Here is a 24,101-nt window from a genome sequence, read left to right as displayed (position 1 = left end):
GTAGCATTATACATCTAAAACCTACCGTTCCTCTGTTATTACAAGTTGAATACACCAATTTGAGCATGCACCAAAAAACAAACTATTTTCACCTACCATATCTCTTTTTGTATTATAAATAGAACATTTACGAAGGAACGAATCTCTTTATTATTTATAATCTAAAAAATGTTTTATATAGTGTTCTTAGTTCGATGCATAGTTTTTAAGGTATTCACAAAAAATCCGTCCGAAAAGGTGTCATTTTTCAATGAAAATGGCCAATTTTCAACTACACATAACTCAAAAAGCATTGAGTTCTCAAAAAAAAGTATAGACCAGTTTTTGCTTAGAAATAGGTTCTTTAGCCACTTCCGTGCTTATTTTGACCAACAAATTTTCCACCCCCTTGAAGAAGTGGGAACCGCCCCAAGATAAAAGCGCCATAGTATATAGGGTAGATTTTGTTTCTTGAGCTATTCCCTACTTACTGTGAAAATATCAAGTACATCAATGTAGTAGGATGGAATTCGGAGCCAAATACCCTCATTGACTGCCCTACAATAATGCTCTGCTATGATCGCGTGAGATCATATATCATCGTGTGAGGGCACACATAAGATTATAGCAAAATTTCTATTTATCGTAACTTTTCGAGTTTTTGAGCTACAGCAATGAATTTTATGTCATTGGAAGGGTAATTTTGCATTCTTTCAAAATATGTAAAAATATGTATCTAAAAAAATTAACATTTTTTATTCATTTCCGGTTCAACCGGAAGCCATATTTTTGGTAAAATTTATTGTGATAATAGATAATAAAGTACCATATATGTCTGCAAAATTTCAAATTTTAGTTTCTATTAAGAAGGAAGTTACGGGCACTCGAATATTTTTTTATAAAAAATTCATAATTCCCCTCCTATGGGGAGTTAAAAAATTTGACTAATGTCATTCAATTTACCGATAGGATATCAAAAATATATCAAAAAATAAAAAAATTCCTTGGAGCCATTTTTGAGAAAATCTAGTTCAAATTTGTCAAATTTTGACCCCTTAAATATAGGCAACCCGTAACTTTTTCTGAAAAACGATAACATCCCTCTTATAGCCCCATCGTTACGCTATATAATGAATTTTTCAAATTAAACTTATCTTAAACAATTTTTAGATAGGTAGGGAAATGTGTCGGGTGGGCGGTCGGCCATGTTGGCCGCCATTTTTAATTTGGAAATGTCAAATTCCGTATTTTTATTTACCTATCGATGAGCTTACTTTTGAGCTGAATTTCATTAATTTCGGTCAAAATTTGCAAAAATGGGCCCTAAATAACCCCCTTATTTCGGCCCCCCTTTGAGAGGTTTTTTTTAAAAGCTTAGTTTCTCGATAAAATTCTCTTAAACTTACTCATACCGAATTTCATCAAAATCGGTCCAGTAGTTTTTGCTGGGCGGTGGCGACATACGTACGTACATACAACGGTTATCCAAGAGCATTCAAAAACAGAATGAAATAGCAATGAAATCTTGTTTTTCTTCTTTTATGGCATTTGGGAACTGCGCCCATTTAGCCAGCAACACTTCTTGAAATCGACGCGTCACCATACACCAAGACCATTACGAATCCATCTCCAAAACCATTACAAAAACAATCCAGGGTAGGTAAGGGAAAAAAAACTTTTCGCACCCAGATCGTTCAGGGTGACTAACCACAGACTAAGTAGGGACAATACGGGGTATCATTAATTTACACGACTAATTTTATAATCTAAAGTTTCAAAAATGTATAAACATTTTCAATTTCTTTGCAACACGAAAATGCAGCAGAAGCATAATAGTGTAGGAAACAAAGGTTGAACCTTGCAAAATGGACACAAGTCCGGTTTTATTTTTTTTCTGGTATATCAAGGGGTGCTTATTATAAGACTAACTTTTTCTGAAAAAATTTCGCCCCGGAACCCTTCTTTTCACCCCTTTAAAGGGGGTAATTTGTGGTTTTTGCGGAACGTAGCCCTTCCTGTACCTTTTACAAAAATTTATTTTCATAGATATATAAAGAGGACTATATTTTCTACGATTTATTTGCCGACAGCATATCTATCTTCCACCGTTTAGCGGGGGTGGCGCCCCAAAGTTGACAAGTTTTTAAAAAAGATGTTTTTAAAAAAATTATATTTTGCCCTAACTGTAAATAAAATTACAAAGAAATACTGCGGCGATTATGTGACTGATTTTTTGGTATAGGCTTCACTTAAGGGTCATTACCCTATTTTTAATTACAGGATGTTACATTTTAAAAAAACCCCTTTTTATACCATCTGAACCGTTTATGCTAGAGTAAAAATACTTTCAACGATTACCCATGTGCTGGTGCTATTTACAAATTTGTATAATGCACCCCCATTTTCCCGGGAACCACCCCAAAAAAAGAAGAATTAATAAATAAAGTGATTTTCTTGGAATCCTTCACACACAATGCCCTTTATTAATATGCTTCATATATAATTTTGTGCACGTTATTATTACCCATGTATGGACACCAAAAGCGATTTCCTAGTGCCCCTGTAGCCAAAAAATAAATAAATAAGATGGGGGGTTGAAATTTTTTTTTGTTTTTTGCTTTTTGATTTATATGGGCATATGCTTCATCAATAGTACTTTTCAAAAATATATATGGTTATTGCAACATCCCTGCGGAAACCACCCCTATCCTTGAAAATATACTGCAGAAACTACCCCTATCCCTTGGCGAGCATGTTTTTACGATTTTCTCATTACCTATGCATTCTTTTTAAACAAAACTTATACAAGGTTAAAGACTCTAAAAATTAGGTCCTATTCATTTTTTTCGTATAAGCAACCGTTACGGCACAGTGGCGCCGTAAACCTCATATATGCTTTGGCGGGCTCCAGTTTTTGTTTATTTTTTCGTCATCTATTAGTTTTATTGATAAAGTACTTATGTAAAATAAAACAACACAGTGTAACCTACAAATTATGACCTATGCACATTTTACATTATTTGCGCCCCAAAGCCACAGTGGTGGCCCAAAATGTATTTTTGCATATTTTCGCCACCTACACGCATTTTATTGCATTAATGCTACCTTAGTAGCACAATATTCACCCTTAGGTGGTCGCTGAGCAGTGGCGGATCCAGGGAGGGGTAATGGGGGCGATCACCCTCGCTCTCAAACCAAGTGATACTATATTTAAAGATTATAAAAATATTCATATATTTTTATAGAGATTTAGCCAATTGGGACCCCTCTCTTAACGATGCTGGATCCGCCACTGTCGCTAAAGCATAAAAAGTACGCCATTCTTATAAAAATAATAATATAAATAAGTATTTCTATAAAAATAAATGAATATTTTTATAATCTTTAAATATAATATCACTTGGTTTGAGAGGGGGAGGGGGGTGATCGCCCTCATCACCCCCTGGATCCGCCACTGCTTAACGACCACTTAAGGGTGAATATTGTGCTATTAAGGTAGCATTAATGCAATAAAATGCGTGTAGGTGGCGAAAATATGCAAAAATTGATTTTGGGCCACCACTGTGGCTTTGGGGCGCAAAGAATGTAAAATGTGCATAGGTCATAATTTGTAGGTTACACTATGTTGTTTTATTTTACATAAGTATTTTATTAATAAAACGAACAGATGACGAAAAAAAAAACAAAAACTGGAGCCCGCCAAAGCATATATGAAGTTTACGGCGCCACTGTGCCGTAACGGTTGCTTATACGAAAAACATGAATAGGACCTAATTTTTAGAGTAAATAGTTGTCTTTAACCTTGTATAAGTTTTGTTTAAAAAGGATGCATAGGTAATGAGAAAATCGTAAAAACATGCTAGCCAAGGGATAGGGGTAGTTTCTGCAGTATATTTTCAAGGATAGGGGTGGTTTCCGCAGGGATGTTGCAATAACCATATATATTTTTGAAAAGTACTATTGATGAAGCATATGCCCATATGGATCAAAAAGCAAAAAACAAAAAAAAATTTCAACCCCCCATTTTATTTATTTTTTTTTGGCTACAGGGGTTGCACTAGGAAATCGTTTTTGGTGTCCATACATGGGTAATAACAACGTGCACAAAATGATATATGAAGCATATTAATAAAGGGCATTGTGTGTGAAGGATTCCAAGAAAATCACTTTATTTATTAATTCTTCTTTTTTTTTATGGTTCCGGGGAAAAATGGGGGTGCATTATACAAATTTGTAAATAGCATCAGTACATGGGTAATCGCTGAAAGTCTTTTTACTCTAGCATAAATGGTTCAGATGGTATAAAATGGGGTTTTTTAAAATGTAACACCCTGTAATTAAAAATAGGGCAATTACCCTTGAGTACAACCTATACCAAAAAATCAGTCACTTATTTATGAATAATTGTCGCAGGATTTCTTCGTAATTTCCTTTACAGTTAGGGAAAAATATAATTTTTTTAAAAACATCTTTTTTAAAAACTTGTCAACTTTGGGGCGCCACCCCCGCTAAACGGTGGATGATAGATATATGCTGTCGGAAATAAATCGTAGAAAATATAGTCCTTTTTATATTTCTGTAAAAAAAATTTTTTGTAAAAGGTACAGGAAGGGCTACGTTCCGCAAAAACCACAAATTACCCCCTTGAAAGGGGTGAAAAAGGGGGTTCCGGGGCGAAATTTTTTCAGAAAAAGTTAGTCTTATAATAAGCACCCCTTGATATACCAGAAAAAAAAAATAAAACCGGACTTATGTCCATTTTGCAAGGTTCAACCTTTGTTTCCTACACTATAATACTCTGGTTAAATCGGAGAGTGCAGGAAGAGTCTATACCGGTTTCGGAGGTCTTTTCCCTTTCATCAGTAGTTATCCCATATCCTCTTCTCTCCGATTTCTCCACGTATCATACTTTAAGCCTTTCCGAATTGCAAAGAAAGAAATGTCACGGATGAACTAGAGCCATCTACCGAAAAACAAAGTAAGTTATCAATCGAAGTAGCACAGAAAACGACAATAAATGTCGTTCTCATACCACCAGATTGACAACAGGTGGAATACTTTCTTTGGTTACACCTCCTGAGATTTTCATAATTTATAAATCAAACAGGATGCCGAGGAAATTAAGATGAGATAATTTTAAATAATTCACATCCCATCTGCTCAGCGTGGTAAAAGTTCCAACAAGGAAGATTCCTTAGTACTCAACAAAAGAGTAAATGAATTAAAATGTATAAACATTTTCAATTTCTTTGCAACACGAAAATACAGCAGCTGCATAATACTCTCGTTAAATCGGAGAGTGCAGGAAGAGTCTTTACCGGTTTCGGAGGGGTAAAGTTTCAATTTACACGACTTTTTTTTTTTCTTTTTTGGCTTGGACTATGGTCATTCAGCCAGTCTCAATCAAAAGTAAATGTATTAAAGATATTGCCAATTAGTGAAACTTGGTTATTATAATATTATTACAATTTTTTACTTCTTATTTACCTACTCATTACAGCTAATGTACATACTATGTTAATAAATATAAATATTATATTACTTAATGTTTATCAAGAACACATAGTGTATACATTTTACAAATAAAAATATTAATCCTAATATTAAAATAAATGCATTCTTTTTTGTATTTTATTTTATAATAAAAATATTATTGTAGTAATTTATGGATAGTAAAATTTATGGATAGTAAAATATTATTGTAATTAGTTATAAATATTTGTAAAATATGTTTAAAAAAATATAAAAAAAATAAAAAGAAAAAAAAATTTAAAAAAAAATAAAAAAAAATTAAAAAAAAATTAAAAAAAAAAACATGAAACAAAAAAAATAAATAAAAAAATTAATAATTAAAAAAAAATATTAAAGAAAAAATCACTAAGAGGATTTAAACCTCCGCGGGGTGAACCGGGTTGACATCCTATCGTAGTGACAAAAAAAAACAAAACAAAAAACAAAAAAAAAACTAAAAAAAAAAAATTTACACGACTTAACATAATCTAGAAGAATACTAAAGATTGACGGTTTGTTCAAAGCTAGTAAGTTTTGATGTAAGTTAGCAAGTAATGGTGACAATATAATTATCAACTAATGTTTACATATCCTTACCAGTGAGAATGTTACTACACCGCCGTAACATAGCCGTAAATATTTGCGCCTACGCTCTTTCGAGCAAAACATGAAAAAACAGAAAATATAGAGAAATATAGGAAATATGTGGTGAAAAGTCTACAGAAAACAAAAAACTTACGGTCCAAGATAGGTCCTTGAAATTGATGTACAATGTTTCAATGCGACAACTTCTTCGTAGATCTTGTCTTTCATTTTTAACTAAAAAGGCAAAAAATATTCAATTAATTTGTAATAGTATTTGTAAGAATAATGTAATTAAAAACATTAGTTTATGGCCCTATATGCCGTGGTCTGTGACTCAATTTTTTTTAATTTCTTCTGTATTTATGTTACGACTATATACTTGAGTGCTAGTGAACAAAATCATAGAATTTACCTTTTGAATATCCAGTCATAACACTATTGAATGTGTCCTTTTTGGTTCTAGTCTCTCTTGTTACTCTCGGCTTGATATTGTTAGCTGCTCTAAGAAAAGCTACCATAAATGGTTGTTGTTCATCTTCAGCTTTTACCGTCACTACTCCAATGTCTTCTGGTCTGACTTCATGGCCTAAAAATATTAATATTATAATAAAATGAAGGCTGGACAATCCAATCAAACAGGAAATAGAATAAGAATGGCAGACCATGCAGACAGCCATGTCAGAAGCAGTGGAAAAGTGTATAGGAACGGTGCATATAAAGAGACGTCAAGACTGGTTCAATGAAGAATGTATGAAGTCTTTAGCAAGACGAAATAGGGTAAAACTACAAAAATATGTAAGAGGCATAGAAAATACTCAAAATATGATCGAAAACTGTGGCTAGAAGAAGAGAAGTTAAAAGAATTTGCAGAAAGAAGAAGAGAAAACAGCTAGAAAAAGACACAGAAGACTATATTAAAAAAGAGGTAAAAAATTTCTATCAAGTAGTTGAGAAATCCAGAGCAACTAAAAAGTATAATACAAAGTATTACAGAAACAAAGAATGAAGAAAAAACAAAAATTAAACAAATGGGCAGAATACTTGGAATATCTGTTGAATACAGACCAACAAAAGGATCTGGAAGGAAATGAGAATTGGCAAGAAGGTGAAGAAGGGATGTGAGAAGAACCAACTTTGAATGAAGTCAAGGAAATAATAGGAGAAAAAAAATAACAAGAAGGCGGGAGAAAGTGGTATCCCAGTTGAAATTTTTAAGGAAGGCGTCGAAAGACCGACAAAAAGAATATTCTACTTGATTTTAGCAATTTGGGAAACGGAGGCAATGCCGAAATAATAAAATAGCGCTCTTATTTGTTCTATCTATAAAACAAAACGGAATGCGAAAACTATAGAGGGATAGCGCTATTAGAAATAGTCTAAAGATTACTTGAAAAAATTATTAGAAAAAGTTAGAAAGTTAAAATGTTAGAAAGAAAATAATTATTTCAAACATTTATTTACTTAAATTTATTTTAAGTTTAAATTTTTATTTTATTAATTTTAGTTATTTTATTTTAATTTTTAAAATTATAATTTCAATAAATACACTCACCGGCACAAAATTCCGCCACCCAAAATTTTTGATTAAGTTTGACAATTTATAACTTTATTATTTGTGCTCCGATTTTCAAGATTCTTGCACCAGTTTGTAGGTACATATCGCACCCTCAGTGCAAGACTGCAGTAACTCAAAATTTTATGAAAATGAAGTAATCATGGAATTCGACTGTAAACATGCATATCTATCCCCTGTAAAACTTTAATAACTTTCAAATGCTTAATGGGCTAAATATTACAACAACAACAGTTTAACTATTTTGCGTTTTTGAACATAAGTTCCGTGCAAAACTGTTGTAACTCTAATGTAACAGAGTTACAACAGTTTTGCACGGAACATTGCAACGGATTCGATAACAAACAATGAAAAAAGTAAGATATTTGTTATTTTAATATCTATATCTGTGGTATATAATTTTAATATACAGAGCATCTACGTAATCCATTAACGGCTGAGACAATAAACAAAGATTTTCGAGACCAATCTATTCATGTAAATTTTATGTCCTTTGTGTAATACAGTAAAACCTGTCAATAACGGTCACTAAAAATGACAGAACTATTGGCCGATATAAAAAGGTGGCCGATAATACCAGGTTTTGTAGTCCAAAAATTTTGGTTTGGGGAACTTTGAAGCTGGCCGGCTAGTTCAGGTGGCCGGTTTTGACAGGTGGCCGTTAACACAGGTTTTACTGTATTATATTTATTTTCCATAAGATTTTAAAAGGAAAAACAGTTATCTTAAAACTTGTGTATTGACAATACTGAGAGGTCAAAAATATCTATTCTCAGAAAACTTGCCAAAGAATTCGGGTATGATACCAGAAGCCCACCATAGTTTTTATAAAAATATTTTGGCACAAGATGATGTACGAGAAGAATACCTATCAGCAACGGCCACTAAAAATGAAAGAACTATTGGCCGATATAGAAAGGTGGCCGGTAATGCCAGTTTTTTTAGGTAGTCTAGATATACAGTAAAACCTGTCAATAACGGTCACTAAAAATGACAGAACTATTGGACGATATTAAAAGGTGGCCGCTAATACCAGGTTTTGTAGTCCAAAAATTTTGGTTTGGGGAACTTTGAAGCTGTCCGGCTAGTTCAGGTGGCCGGTTTTGACAGGTGGCCGTTAACACAGGTTATACTGTATATAATTGGTTTGGGTAATTTTTAAACTGGCCGTTAGTACAGGTGGCCGTTGTTGGCAGGTGGCCGGTAATACAGGTTTTACTGTAAAAGTAAATGTGTCTACGCTTTTTACAATTTTCTCCGTGCAAAACTGTTGTAACTGAAATTCTAATACTAAATGTGTAGTGATTAACAATTTTTTCCGTGCAAAAGTGTTGTAACTTTGAAATTCCTAATTTTTTTGTGTTAATATTATTTTATTTAAATTTCTATTTTTGGTTAATGTAATATAGGCTGAAAAGCATGCAAAATCATAATTAAATGTTAATTTTTCTTAAAATTTGTGTCTCGTTTCACCGATATTAGCACGAAAATAAACAAAATCGTCTTTATCTCGAAACTTACTTCTTTTGACTTACTGCAGTCTTGCACTGAGGGTGCTATATATTTACATCGTTTGGTATTATATCGGGTAATAAATTTTTTTGCTTAGATGGCATTATACGGGGGTGAATGGAAGCGTTGTATTCTCTCCTAACTTTAAAAAATTCTGTGGAAAAATTGGAGGGCTCATTTTGTCTCATACTCCTGTTGTATTTTCCTAGAGGTATCACTAAGGCTTTGTTTTTTTAATTATCTGAATATCTCCTTTTTTGTAAGAGCTGTGAATAAAAACACTGTTTTGAAGGGTTTTTTTAATTAAAAGTATCTAACGCACTAAAATTAACAAAACAAAACAAAATTAACAACAAAACAAAAAAAAACTCAAGAGCGGGTATGTATAAGTCTTGCAGCAACGACTGCTCGCAATCTGTTTGGCTTTGGCATCGAAAAATATATGTAATCCTTGCCTGGGTAATAGCCCGATATTCCTCTACCAGGGTCATAACTGTACCAAATTTTCTGGAGGTCTAGGATGACGCCGAATAGCTTTTTTTAATTCATCCCATAAATGCTCAATAGGATTGAGATCTGGGCTGCATGCAGGCCATTCTAATCTTATCAATCCAACCTCTATTTTAGGAGTCAATCAGTGTTTTTATTTACAAAAAATGGTACAGCTCTTACAAGAAAAGAGATATTCGAATAATTTAAAAAACAAAATATTAGTGATACCTCCGGGATAATATGACACGACTATGAAACAAAATCACTTATTGAATTTTTCCACAGAATTTTTTTAAGTAAGGAGAAAATACAACGCTTCCATTCACCCCTGTATAATACCATGCAAGCAAAAATTTTTTGTTACCGGAATAATACCAAACGATATCAATACATGTACCTACAAACTGGTGCAAGAATCTTGAAAATCGGAGCACAAATAATAAAGTTATAAATTGTCAAACTTAATTCAAAATTTTGGGTGGCGGAATTTTGTGCCGGTCAGTGTATTTAATGAAAATATGATAGGATTATTAGTCAAAAAAGTGTTTTCTTGCGAAGTTTGACTGTATAATAATAAACATTTGGATCTAAATTAAATTAAATAAAAATAAATTTGGTGTTCTAAGAAAGATCTATAAATTAAGTAACTGTTTCTTGGAAATAAACGAGTAATTTTACCTGGCCTGCTGACTGGATGCACGGATAGGTAAAGGCCTTTGTTGAGATTCGGAAATGCCACCCACGTGGCGAGACATCTCGTTAAGTTCAAGCTAATCCATCCTGTAAATCCGGCAGTGACGTTGGTGGCTGATATGTACTCTAATTCTTTGTCTCTGAAAATTAAAAACACACAATTATTAAAGCGACTTTAAAACAAATTTATTAATGCCGTGTATTTGAAAATGTATTATCAAAATGTATACTGGAATTAATAGCTATTCGTATAACAAGGGAGGAAAGTGCTACTTTTCCTCCCGAGAATGAAGTTTACTGCTCGACGCGTAGCGGAGGGCAGTAATCATTCAAGGGAGGAAAAGGCACTTTACTCCCATGTTATACATATGGTTTTTCCACCTTCCTCAAATAACAAGTCATTTTTTCATTTTTACTTAATTTATTTATGTAACTAACCAACAAAATTTATTAAAACTAAAACTAACAAGTAGGTACAATATAACTGTCAACTGTCAAATTTAAGTCAAATTATTAATGTAAACATTGTTAAATCAAAATAACAATTTACTTGTGTTTTACCATTCTGCAAAATACAGGGTGTTTTATAAATAAACGTTAAAATGTATAGCTACTTACGTAATAGAAAATAGAGATTGTACAGGGCGTCTATAAGTTATATTTCATGAATGAAATTCCATGACGTCACTTTTACTTTTCCTCCCTAGTGAGGAAAAATACAACTTTGCTCCCTACAATCAGGTCCGGAAAAGTATACTTTCGGTAGAGGTAGGTGGAAAAATATTTTTCCTAAACTACTAGTCCAAGGCGCATCTGTTTTGAGATGGACGTTGAGAGGTGACTCGTATTCTTTTGCAGAAATTGCTTGGAATTTTGAATATATTTTGTATAATTGCTTGGAATAATTGAGTTATCCTCCCACTTAAAAAGGTCCGGAGTCCGGAACATTGTTTAAATAATCAAAATGTCAAAAAATGAAGCTCCGCCACCTGAATACATATTTAAGTATAACCTGCCAAAGCAAGATATTTCTACTATCGTCAGATTAAAAACTCGACACGGAAAATATGAGGCACATCTGCACAAATTAGGAATAGTTAATTCATCAGTCTGTTTTTGTGATAATTTTTCGATTAGAGATTTGAACCATATTTTCTTTGAATGCAAAATTAACGAGAGATATATAAATCAATTGTATTACAATTTACGACAAACACAAGTTCATTTTCCAATTAGTATAGAATATCTACTAAGTTGTCATAAAATGGAAATATTTAAATTACTCATAAACTACTTGAAAGAAACAAATATAGTCATTTGAGTCAGATAGGTGGGAATATAACAAAACTAATAAATTGAGGTAAAAATAAAATAAAAATCTGTGGCTAACGGACCCGCATCCAAGCCATTTTTTCACACACACACACGCACTCAAAAAATGAAGGAAAATTCGATTTTTTTTCTACGTTTTTTGATTATAAAAGTTGCACTGACATAAAAGTTTCGTAATTAAATTTCCTACAATAGAGAATTGGTTAAAAATTTTAAAAATTGTCACCTCGTTGCAAAATAGCAATAATTGCGAAAAAAACAAAAAAAAAACAAGTACATATTCGCCTTTTACGTTTTTCGACCATTTATGCTGCACTTGGGACCTTAATATTTTACGCAAAAAAACTTTATGACATAATAAAACAATACTGTAAATTTCATCAAGATCAGTTCAATAGATTTTGCAATCCAGTTTGCGCAAAGAAATTCATTTTTTCAAAATATGTGCAGAACTGAAAATAAAGCAGATAGCAAGTTGATTTTTTTACATATTTAAAAACCACGTACTTTTATTTTGCAATTTGGAAAATTAAAATCGGTTAACTACAACGGCGCCGGAGTCAGGAATTTTTTTAAATAACCATTAATTTTTGGTGCTACACGCAGAACAGCGGTGTTCGATTCACACGAGTTGATTTCCACCAAAATTTCTTCCAATCATTATCTAATATATTATTTTCTTACTCTATATTTTGCTGTATTTTAATATTTTAATTCCTCAAAAATCAAATTAATTTGATTATTGTTTATGAAATATTGTTTAAACAATTGCATATGTTTAAAAATAATAAACTTTTATTCTTTAAGTTAAAATATATGAACAAAGAAAGTTTTTGCTAAAAAAAGTGTAACTTCAAAGGACAGAGTACCTGTGTTTTTATGTTGCAATAAAAAAATTTATTTATTTATATCGAAATGAATGCCCAATCAGAGCAAACGTATCCGCTGTCCTGCGCGTAGAACCAAAAATTAATGTTTATATAAAAAAATTCCCGACGCCGTGGTAGTTAACCGATTTTAATTTTGCAAACTGCTAATGAAAGGTACATTATTCTTCTATGTAAAAAAATTCAACTTGCTGTCTGCTTGATTTCCAGTTCTGCAACATTTTAAAAAAATGAATTTTTTTTTGCTAAAGCTGGATTTCAAAATTTATTTTGCAAAATCTATTAAACCGATCTTAATGAAATTTACAGTATTGTTTTATTATATCATAAAGTTTTTCTCTGTGAAATATGAAGGTCCTAAGTTTAGCATAAATGGTTGAATACGTAAAATGCGAATACTTGTTTTTTTGTGGTTTTTTCGCAGTTATTGCTATTTTGCAACAAGGGTAACAATTTTTAAAATGTTTAACTAATCTTATATTATTGTAGGAAATTTGATTACGCAACTTTTATGTCAGTGCAACTTTTCTCGGAAATTAATAGTTTTAAAGTTATAATCAAAAAACGAAGAAAATAATCGAATTTTTCCTTCATTTTTTGACATTTTGATTATTTAAACAATGTTCCGGACTTTTTTGAGTGGGAGGATAACTCAAATATTATTATATGAGTTATTTTCAAGCAATTGCTGCAAAAAAATATGAGTCACCTCTCAACATCCAAATGTACTAATATTTTTACAGATGTGCCCTGGTCTATAGAGGCATATAGTCTAGCAGCCAGGGGCTATTGAGTATGCATTTGTATGTCCTCTCGGTACCTTGACGTTTTTTTTTAAGTTTTTTTGGTGCGTAGATTCGATTTTTCGAAGGCTTGAAAACCCATCAGATATTTTGTTGCTGTAAACTTTATTCCGCGCGATTATTAGAAGCGGAGTTATAACAAATTTCGTAAAAAACAGTTGCAAACTATGCATATTCGATGGGGCTTTTCCGAGTAACTCAGCATTCATACATGCGATTAACTTTCAAAACCCCTTCATTTTAGAGCTAATTGTTTTAACTTAAAAAAACTTTGAAATTATTTTATCTTTATCAATAAGAAAGTTATAACAATTAAGCATTAAAAATTTCACTAAAAAATTGCGAATTAGTTTGTTTATAAGAGTTTTAAACAAAATTGAGCAGTAAACGTTGGCAATTTGGTTAATGGAAGTTATAGAACAATTCAAAACGAACATTTTAAGCTTTGGCAAAGAATACATATCTCTCACAAGAACCGACACGGACGGCGATTCTTTTGTTGTTAGCATGTACTTAATTTTAGTATCGAGTTGGCAAGTGTACACGCGAGTACACTGAGAAAATTCTCGCACATTTCTGGCGTGTATCAATAAAATTTTAGTTGCACTGAGAGAAAGGTTGCATGCAGGGCCGGCTTTTGTTGACATTCTTAATATGGTGGAATTATTTTTGATTTACAAAAGGTTGCAAATACAACACAAAGTAATGGTGAGAATTATATTGATTAAAACCATGGATAAAATACCTTTTTTTATCCTGAGCATTGAAAGACCAATAATAAAATATATTATAGTGGCGTGACATTCACTAATTATTCTTTTTGGCTTATATTGATACAACGATACAAAATATAATTTGTTGTCTTCACCAATTTTGAAAAAGTGTGAACAAGTTGGTGAGAATTTGAACGACTTGGTGTGACCTAATAGGCTGTCTGTCCGTCCGACCGCGAATATAACTCCTTCAGTCACTATACCAGGTAGAATGACAAATGAGGTGTCAAATGAAAGCTTATAATCCATGGATGGTACTCAAGGTGAGACATTTGACCTAGACTGTCTGTCCGTCCGACCGGAAATGTAACTCCTCCGTCACTATACCAGGTAGTATCACAAATGAGGTGTCGAATGAAAGCTCATAATACATGGATGGTACTAAAGGTGGGAAATTTGACCTAGGACTTCCGGTTTTAGAAATGCGACCGGAAGTACTCTTTTAAAGTCACCGCAATAGCACAAGTGATATATTATTCGACGCGCATTCGCAAGAAGAGAACAAATATATACTTCTGGTTTCATGACTGTCTGTCCGTCCGACCGCGAATACAACTCCTCAGTTACTAATACAGATAGAATGACAAATGAGGTGTCGAATGAAAGCTTATAACCCATGGATGGTATTAAAGATGAGAAATTTGACATCGGACTTCGGTTTTAGAGTTACAACCGTAGGTACTGCTTTAAAGTCACTCAAAATATGATATGAATGTAAAACAAGATGACAAAATTAGTAAAATCGTAGATCAATCGACGCAAAGTTACACGAAGAGTTCCAATATCGACTTCCAGTTCTACTTTCGATTACTTTGGGTGAAAACCTAGGACCAATTACTTGTTTGTCGAGGTATCTCCTAATTCATTATATTCGTTATTTGAATCCAATTCTTTTTGGATGACAAATGTTCGTGATCAACAACAAGAAACTGTATGTTAAAATCGAATGTCAATATTTTCAATTTTTATTGTCTTGGAAACCAGCCAAAACATTCCGTACATTCCAGCCAAAACCAGCCAGTACATCCTTTAAAGTCGAATATCGGGGTAAATAAATAAAAAACCAATAAGTATTGTACTATTTTATTTCTATAAATATAAAGATGTAATAACTGAAAAAATATATATAGTATACAATAAAAACTAATAAGCAATCGAGAAAAGAGAAAAAGTAATTATTTAATTAATATATTAATTAATATATATATGGAAACGTTTTGATCATTATGGTCAGAAGCTTATATTCCATATGAAAGCAGCCTTTAGCTTTTTTTGTTGGAACGCAAGTATAATCAAGAGAATGTAAACCTGTTATGAAGAGTGTATTGTCAATTATCAAGCATTAACTTGTATGTTGAAACAATTTCAAGTGATATTGGATCAAACTTTTTGAATTAGCTAAATTATATAATGTTACTCCTGAAAATCCTGAATTTCAAGTAGTCAGTCATAAATTGTTTTATATATTTGACCTAAGTTATTGTTTTATACAAACTACAGAAACAATTTAATGAAACATAGTTTATTAAATTTAATTTAGGTTTGCTGATAAAAGTACTTTATGGAAGTTTTTGTGAGTATTGGATTCTCAACTTTTTAAACACAGCACGTGGCTTGTGGAATGAACACATATAAAATATGACTATGTGCTCTTCCTGCAGATGCATTTGGTACAGTAGAGGTCAAAGAAAGGTTAGAGAATTTGTATGATATTTTAGATTCAAATTCTTTGTGAAATCCCAATAAATACAAAATTAATTTTTTATACGATAGTTTATAGTTCATGAAAAAGCTTAAAATAATGAATTCACATAATCAAGATATCTCAAAAAGAATTAAATTGTATAAATGTTGGAAAATAACAATTAATAGTTGTAGGCTATATAAGAAAATATATATAGAAAATAAGTCTATACAAAATATTATGAGCTACAAACTGATACAAAAACAAAATACTAACGCCAAGCCAAGCCAAACAAACAACTGTGAAAACAAACGCCGATCCTGTACAAGACAAATGTCACCAAAATTATTTGCTATTCATACAAATTGAGAAATGGCCGATCTGACACATGCGCATAAAAATTTAGTTCATAGATAATCCGTTTGTGTCGGTTCTTGGGTTGGGAGATATGTATTCTTTGGCTTTGGTAAACGTGTCTATGTTAATTTTGCGCTAAAGCTTTGGCCACACGGCCAATTAATAACGGCGCCCATTGGTTTGACTACCTCCTCCACCAATTTTAGATGAAATGATTTCATCTAAAATTGGTGGAGGAGGTAGTCAAACCAATGGGCGCAAATGAAATCATTTCATCTAAAATTGGTGGAGGAGGTAGTCAAACCAATGGGCGCCGTAAATTATCGCACCGTAAAAAATCGCCTGTGTGGCCAAAGCTTAAGATATTGAAAATTGATTTACGCGCGCCCGCATTCGTTGTGAGCTGACCGTACGCCTCACGAGAGCGGTATTAAAAACTCCATATCTTGGTCAAAAATTAACATAGAAACATTTACCAAAGTTTAAAATGTTCGTTTTGAGTTGTTCTATAACTTCCATGCATTAGCCAGATTTTTAAAGTTTGTGGCTTAAGTTGGCTTAAATCTCTTATAAACAAATTAATTCGCAACTTTTAGTGAAACTTTTAATGTTTAATTATTGTCATAACTTTAAAGTATGTACCTATAAAGTATTAATAAAGATAAAGTAATTTTGCAAAGCTTTTTTAAGTCTGAAACAATTGCCTTTAAAATGAGGGAGTTTTGAAAATGAATCGCATGTATGAAAGCTGTTATACTTGGAAAATCCCCATCAAATGCCTATTTTGCAATACATAATTGTGTTTCATTAAATTTTTTCTTCATTTTTTTTGTTTTTCACGAAATAACTCCGGTTTTAAAAATCGGATCAAACATTACCAAACGCCATTTTGTTCATTTTTTCAAAAAGAACAATTTTCATTGTGGTAAAATTAAATATCTCTAATATTCCACAAGAAAAATTGCAAAATTTGCAAAATTATGCTGGGCTCAAAATAAGCACCATTTTTATTTTTCATATAAAGAAAGACTCTCAAACATACTTTGAAAAATTGAAATCAGGTCGATTAGGAGAGCCTAGAGAATTTTTTGAAGTCATAGGGATGGAAGTAGCCCCTCAGCTCGCTAAACCCACACTAAAAAATAACTGGCCACACCTATGACTACAGAATGAAAAAAGATTACTTACCCTTCATCTGTCTTTATAAGTTGATACACTGTTATAGTATAAACTGCATCTACATTTTTCATATCCTTTCCATTACCTTTGTATATTCTTAATTCAGCCCCAACAACATCTTCTGCTACTGGCACATCACTGGCATTGAACCAAAGTCTTTTACCTCGTTCATGTCTTACATTCGGCACATGGTCATCTGCAAGAAGGATGTACAATTTTATAAAAGATGAAAAACTACTTATTTATAGGAATTCATACACTTAAACTGTTTTCAGTGAAACAATCGTAACCCTATTGCAAAATAATCTATTGGGACCATGCAAGTTCAGAAGAGCAACACCTGGTTTCATAGCTTGGCAACATTTTTAGCACTTTTAATTATATTGGCCAATTTAATTTTTGTTTAGATTTGTCTTCTTCTTATATTAGGCCTCTTGGCGTGTTCTTAACCGATTATGAGCGTGTATTCGTAGCTGTGATGTTGACTGCCAGCTATCTCACCACCTTTTAAAGGGCCTTCCTATTGGTCTCTTGCCTGTTGACTTTGAATCCCTGGCTATAAGGGCTATTCTCTCGCTGTCCAATCTCGTCACATGCTGATTCCCCTCTCGTTGTCTCTGTCTTCCCCACCGTACTATATCTTGTATGTTACAGAGATCTCTTATTCTGTCGTTCGGTATTCTGTCTGTCAGTGTTTTCCCAGTTATTGACCTCAACATTCTCATTTCTGATGTTCTCAGTATCCTCTTGGTTGCCCGCTATTGGGTGGACTGAGTAGCTCAGCAGCGGGTTGCTGGTCCCAAGCCCGGATAAAGGAGGAGGGTTCGAGGGTGAAGCTAGCGACCTACCACAGTAAAAACAAAAATGCTCATAGAACTGACCACCAAGACTCAGATACTGGACAGAAACAAACATTTAGGTTTGTTCATGTAACAATTATTCTATTTTGATCTAAATTTAATTGATAAATGTGTAAAAACCTGGTTTAGTATGGTATAGTTAGACCCAAACCCAGACATCCAAAGTGAAAGTTATCCTCCAACATCAAATTGTTCTATATGGTCCACATAATGTTCAGAAAAAAGTCACACCATTTTGAGCGTCGGGTTTGGGGGGGAGAGAGGGGAGAAATTTGCAAATTCGTAGTTTTTTACGTTTTTCGTCAATCGGTTTAGCATGAACAACCTTCTACACAAAATTGTTCTACATTAAATTTGAAATAAAAAAGGCCCTATGCATAACCCTTCTAAAATGAATGGTTCCAAAGTTACGGAGGTAGTATAGTACAATTGGTCCAAAAAAAGGCCTAACCCAGACATCCAAAGTAAAAGTTTTCCTTTAACACCAAATTGTTCTATATGGTTCACATATTGTTCAGTAAAAAGTTACACCATTTTGAGCGTCCGGTTTGGGGGGGAGATTGGGGAGAAGTCGGTATATTAGTAGTTTTTTTAAGTTTTTCGTCAATATTTCTAAAACTATGCTCTAGCGTAAGGAATGTTCTATAGAAAAATATTCTACATAAAATTTAAAACAAAAAAGGTTCTATACATAATTGTTGTAAAATCAACGGTTCCAGAGTTACGTAGGGTGCAAAGTGGAGGTTTTCGATACTTTTTATATTTACCGATTTCTCCCCCCTCTCCCCCCCAAACCCGACGCTCAAAATGGTGTGACTTTTTTCTAAACATTATGTGGACCATATAGAACAATTTGGTGTTGGAGGATAACTTTCACTTTGGATGTCTGGTATAGTTATATCATAAATATTGCCCAAAAAATATAAAAAGTATCGAAAACCTTGACTTTTCACCCTCCGTAACTCTGGAACCGTTGATTTAGAACAATTATGTATACAACATTTTTTGTTTTAAATTTCATGTAGAACATTTTTGTATATAAAATTGTTTACGCTAAAGCATAGTTTTAGAAATATTGATGAAAAACTTAAAAAAACTACTAATTTACCGGCTTCTCTCTCATCTCCCTCCCAAACCGAACGCTCAAAATGGTGTAACTTTTTACTGAACAATATGTGGACCATATAGAACATTTTGGTGTTGGAGGAAAACTTTTACTTTGGATGTTTGGGTTAGGCCTTTTTTTGGACCAGTTATACTATACTACCTCCGTAACTTTGGAACCATTCATTTTAGAAAGATTATGCATAGGACCTTTTTTATTTCAAATTTAATGTAGAACAATTTTGTATAGAGGGTTGTTCATACTAAACCGCATAGTTTTAGAAATATTGGCGAAAAACTTAAAAAACTACGAAATTACCGATTTCTCCCCCCTCTCCCCCCACAAACCCGACGCTCAAAATGGTGTGACTTTTTTCTGGACATTGTGTGGACCATACAGAACAATTTGGTGGTGGAGGATAACTTTCACTTTGGATGTCTGGGTTATGCCATCTTTTGGATCAACTATACTATACTAGTTTAAACCAAATAAACCTGGTTTAAACCAAAGAACCTGGTTTTTTTGATTTTTTCGAAAAACCTTGGTTTTTGCCAACCCTGCATGAAAACTGCGGACAGTATCTTGAAACATGGAATGTAGGTACTGTTGTCTTTTTTTTCAAAATTTAAATGGATGCTTTTAAAGGATATCCCCAGTTTATAACAATTGAACAAACTATTTTGATACTTCAATTAAAAAAGCATTGATATAAAATGAAACTTTGGTATTTGATGAACTGGCACCATTAATGGATTTTATAAGTAAATTAAAGAATGGTTCAATAAAGATAAAAAAACCACCTCAGTGTCACAAAAAATAAGTTTGTTTTTTTAAAATGCATACCAAGCCAGAACAGCACTTTGAATTTTTGAAGATATATCTATTTATTTATTTATTTATTACGGGATGCCCCCATTTTTACAAATAACAAAAATAAAGTATGCTAACCATAACACAAATACTAAACTAAGTATTAAATAATTAATAAATATTGTTAAACAAATGATTATAATTTAAGTAAATTAAATTTCCTGAAAATATTATTAAAATGAAAATCTCTGACAATTAAAATCAAATGAAATGAAGACTCCAAGGTAAAGGTCACTCATCTTCGATTCTCATCTTGACCTTAATTCCACGGAAGACATGTTCTTTAAGTTTAATCTATAAGCACAAATCCGGAGAAACTTATTTTGAATTTTTTCAAGGGCATAAATATGGTTAAAATAGTATGGTGACCATACTATAGAAGCATAAGACAGGATGCTACGGACGAAAGAAGATATAACATTCTATATGTAGGTACGGAAAGATCTCGAGAGTTTCTTGTGATAAAACCTAGATTACGGTATGCTTTATTTGACAAATTGTTAATGTGTGGGATAAATGACAAGGAAATTAACACCCCCAAATCTTTTATTTCAGTCACTCTTGATAGAACGCTTGTATTAATGTGATAGTCAAACACATTATTTTTAGATTTACTAAGGGATATAACAAAACACTTATCTTTATTTAACTGGAGACAATTGGAAAGAGACCAATTGTATAGAGAAGTCAAGTCTTCCTGGATCCTTATACAATCAGACAGATTTTAAACTTTGAAATACAGTAGAACTCCAATTATCCTGACTCCAATTATCCGGATCGCCAATTATCCGGATCAGATTGAGAAATAGAAAAAATCAAGTTTGTAAAAAAATAATTCATTTTACTGTGATTCAGTATTGTGTGTCAATATTACGTAATGTAAACTTTGTCATTTACAGATTGTTGTGTATACTGTATTGTTTTTCATAATAAATACCGTATATGTTCTCCATTGTGTTTTGCTGTAATTACGTTTCTTTACCGGGAAAGGCCTTTTTCGAGAAAAATCCAATTATCCAGATTTTTGATTATCCGGATCCGGTCAGGTCCCAATTAATCCGGATAATTGGAGTTCTACTGTATAGCTTAAGGTCATCGGCAAATAGCAAAAACTGACAAACTTTTATTACCTCAGAAATATGATTAATAAACAAGTTAAAGAGAAGAGGACCCACATGTGAGCCTTGTGGGACCCCTGAACTGACCAAGATAGGAATCGAAAGTGAACCCTTTATAAAAACAAACTGAACTCTTTCATCAAGATAACTACTCAACCATGAAAGAAACCATTCAGGAAAACCAATACATCTTCATTTAAAGATGAGTAAAGAATGGATCACTGTGTCAAAGGCCTTCGAGAAATCAGTATAAATTGAGTCCACTTGGTACCCATCTTAGAAAGCCCTGACAATGTAATCATGATACAAGACAAGATTGATTCGTAGACATAGATTTACCCAGATCCCTGCCCATAATGGTAATTCCAAATACTATCGACTGTAATAGGGAGCGTTCAAGTATTATGTAACGCGATTTTTGACCCCCCCCCCCCATATTTAACACACTCTAATGGGTGTTTAACTATTGGCTCCGTGCGTCTCCCCTCTACGTACAGTCACGTGATACGCTGTCAGATTTTGTAAGGACGTTTTAACATTGAGTCTTATGGGATTATTTTGTTAAACTTGAATATTTTATTTTGTAGTGATAATAACCGAATACAATTGTTAGAATTCATTAGTTATTAATTTATACTGTAATTTATAGTGCAACAAAATATTTTCTTTTTCGTTAATAAATATTTATTGACATAAACTGCGATAGTGAGGTTATGCATACAAAATCAAACTGATAATCAATATTGGAAAGTGAAGAATTTATAGTGCGTTTTTATTTTCTGTTTATATTAATACATAATATCACTAGCGTGACACGACATTTTTTTAAATGTCTCATTTAAACATACACAAAGCGTCCTTATAAAATTTCAAAAAACCGCCACCATGAGCAGGTCGGTCGATTTTGCTTTGACACTTTGTTAACGCTCGGAGCGAATTGCATAACGCAATTTTTGAAGATTTTTGACCCCTACCCCCAACCTGCGTTATGTAATACTTAAATGGTCCCATACATACATAAAACTCTTGACATTTCCCATTACATTTGAGGAAGCAAACAATATAGCGCCATCTAGTGGTGTGCGGTGATAACCAGAGCAATCTAACCTTACATTTATAAAATTGCTTTATTATTGTTTTTGAATAAGTGTTTGAACTATTTTTATTTTAATTTAATTTAGCAAAATTAGCTCGTTATTCAAAAATTTATAAAATTAAATTTGAATGTTTACGTCAAATTTTACATTTTCAAAACGTAGTTTCACTTCAAGCCGACAGTGGCGCTAGCGCACTAGCAGCAACGTGCTTCCAGATTTCTGTGGGAGTTGGATGTATTACAGTCAATAGTATTTGGTAATACTGAAAGAATATTTTCCCTTATGAACATTCAATCGACTGAGGAAAGGAACAAGATGGGAGTGGATACCCTTTCTGCAACCTTGTCTTGTAGGATTAACTAAAAAGAGCATGTTTCAATGATTACATCTCGATGGTGGCCCCTCAGGCCCCCCTTTAGCTGGAGGGTAACGCCCCCAAACCCTCCTTGGATCTGTCCCGTTTTTTCAAGTTTATGATTAATTGGTATTTGGTCAACCTAATCTAGGAGAGAGAAAAAAGTTTGGGAACCTCTGGTATTGTTGGACAAAGGACCTGTCAAAAATACTGTATTATGCATAAGTATTCTTCCACTTTAAATTGCATGATATTTACTATAAATAAAGTTATTTATAGTATCATGTTTAAATTGCAAAGTTATGGTCGAAAAAGACCTATAATAAATATTACAAATAATATTCTGTGTATATTCAAAGAGTTAAAGAGTACTACCTACTTGCACTTTCAAAAGTCATAATGATATCGCTCTCATCAATTTGGTTTTGTTCTTCGCCACTCAAATAAACATCAACACTCCTCTTGGCCCTTTGATCATCTTCGTTGTCCGCATCCATCAACGTCTTGTAAATATCCAACAAGAACCTCGGAGCTGACCTCTTCAGCGGATTCTTACTTATTGTCCTTGGTCTCTTAGGCAAGCCCAAGAGACTCAAAATCTCCAATTCCATTTCCCTTTTTTCATCTCTGGTCATCGTCCTCTCTATAGCCGTTTGATCAAAACCATTATCGATATAAATCCCAGACCGCGAGCATGATGAGAAACTCCAAAACGTAAAAAACAGTAAACAAGCCAAGACAGACTGCATGTTGTCGAAGTTGTTTTGTTTACTCACAGCCCACGCGATTTTGATAAGAAAATAATGTAAACAAACACTAATTATTCGCGATGCAAGGCACTAAACACGATTTAACTCACTAAATTTCTTGAGTGCACATACTGCAACAGACATTCCACAAACCACAAATCGGTACAAAATTTCTAAAGCGTACTTTTAAGCCAAGAAAAAGATGTGGGCAGGTATATAAACAGGTTGTTAAGATAAATGCAGGGACGTATCTGCTGCACTCGACTCCACCGATTATTGTATCTGAATATCTCTGTGTAATGAATTAAATTTATGCAAGAATTCTAAGTATTCCGTTTCGTGTGAATCATAGAAATGACTTTATTAAGCTAAGCGTACTAATTTATTCTATTTTTAGACTATTTGTTATTACCTATATCATTTTGTGTTTTTCAAATGTTTTCATGTTCATGAGTGTTTTCCTCGTTTGTTCGATTCTTGATAGAATTTCATTTGTTTGGTTACACTGGCTGTTGATATTATTTGCTCTTAAGTATTTTATGGAAGTTACCTGTTCTATTATTTGTTCTAAAAAGGGTAGTTCCTTA

The 24,101-nt window shown here is 32.9% G+C and overlaps 1 protein-coding gene across 1 annotated transcript in view; it reads right to left on the bottom strand.

Annotated features, from left to right (window-relative positions):
* Positions 1-23,778, bottom strand: part of LOC114325390 (protein 60A) — a 28,124-nt gene extending 4,346 nt beyond the window's left edge. Inside the window, exons 1-5 of the mRNA XM_050654401.1 lie at positions 23,145-23,778; positions 17,370-17,556; positions 10,331-10,485; positions 6,488-6,661; positions 6,230-6,309 (exon numbers count right to left, since the gene is read on the bottom strand). Coding sequence (XP_050510358.1) covers positions 6,230-6,309; positions 6,488-6,661; positions 10,331-10,485; positions 17,370-17,556; positions 23,145-23,514 — 966 coding nt within the window. The 5' untranslated portion in view covers positions 23,515-23,778. The remainder of the gene's footprint in view (positions 1-6,229; positions 6,310-6,487; positions 6,662-10,330; positions 10,486-17,369; positions 17,557-23,144) is intronic.
* Positions 23,779-24,101: the final 323 nt, after the last annotated feature.

The sequence above is a fragment of the Diabrotica virgifera genome, chromosome 6 (genome assembly GCF_917563875.1).
Source record: "Diabrotica virgifera virgifera chromosome 6, PGI_DIABVI_V3a".
NCBI lineage: Eukaryota > Metazoa > Arthropoda > Insecta > Coleoptera > Chrysomelidae > Diabrotica > Diabrotica virgifera.
Note: the sequence above shows the minus strand (reverse complement) of the source record. Positions and strands in the feature narration are given on the sequence as shown.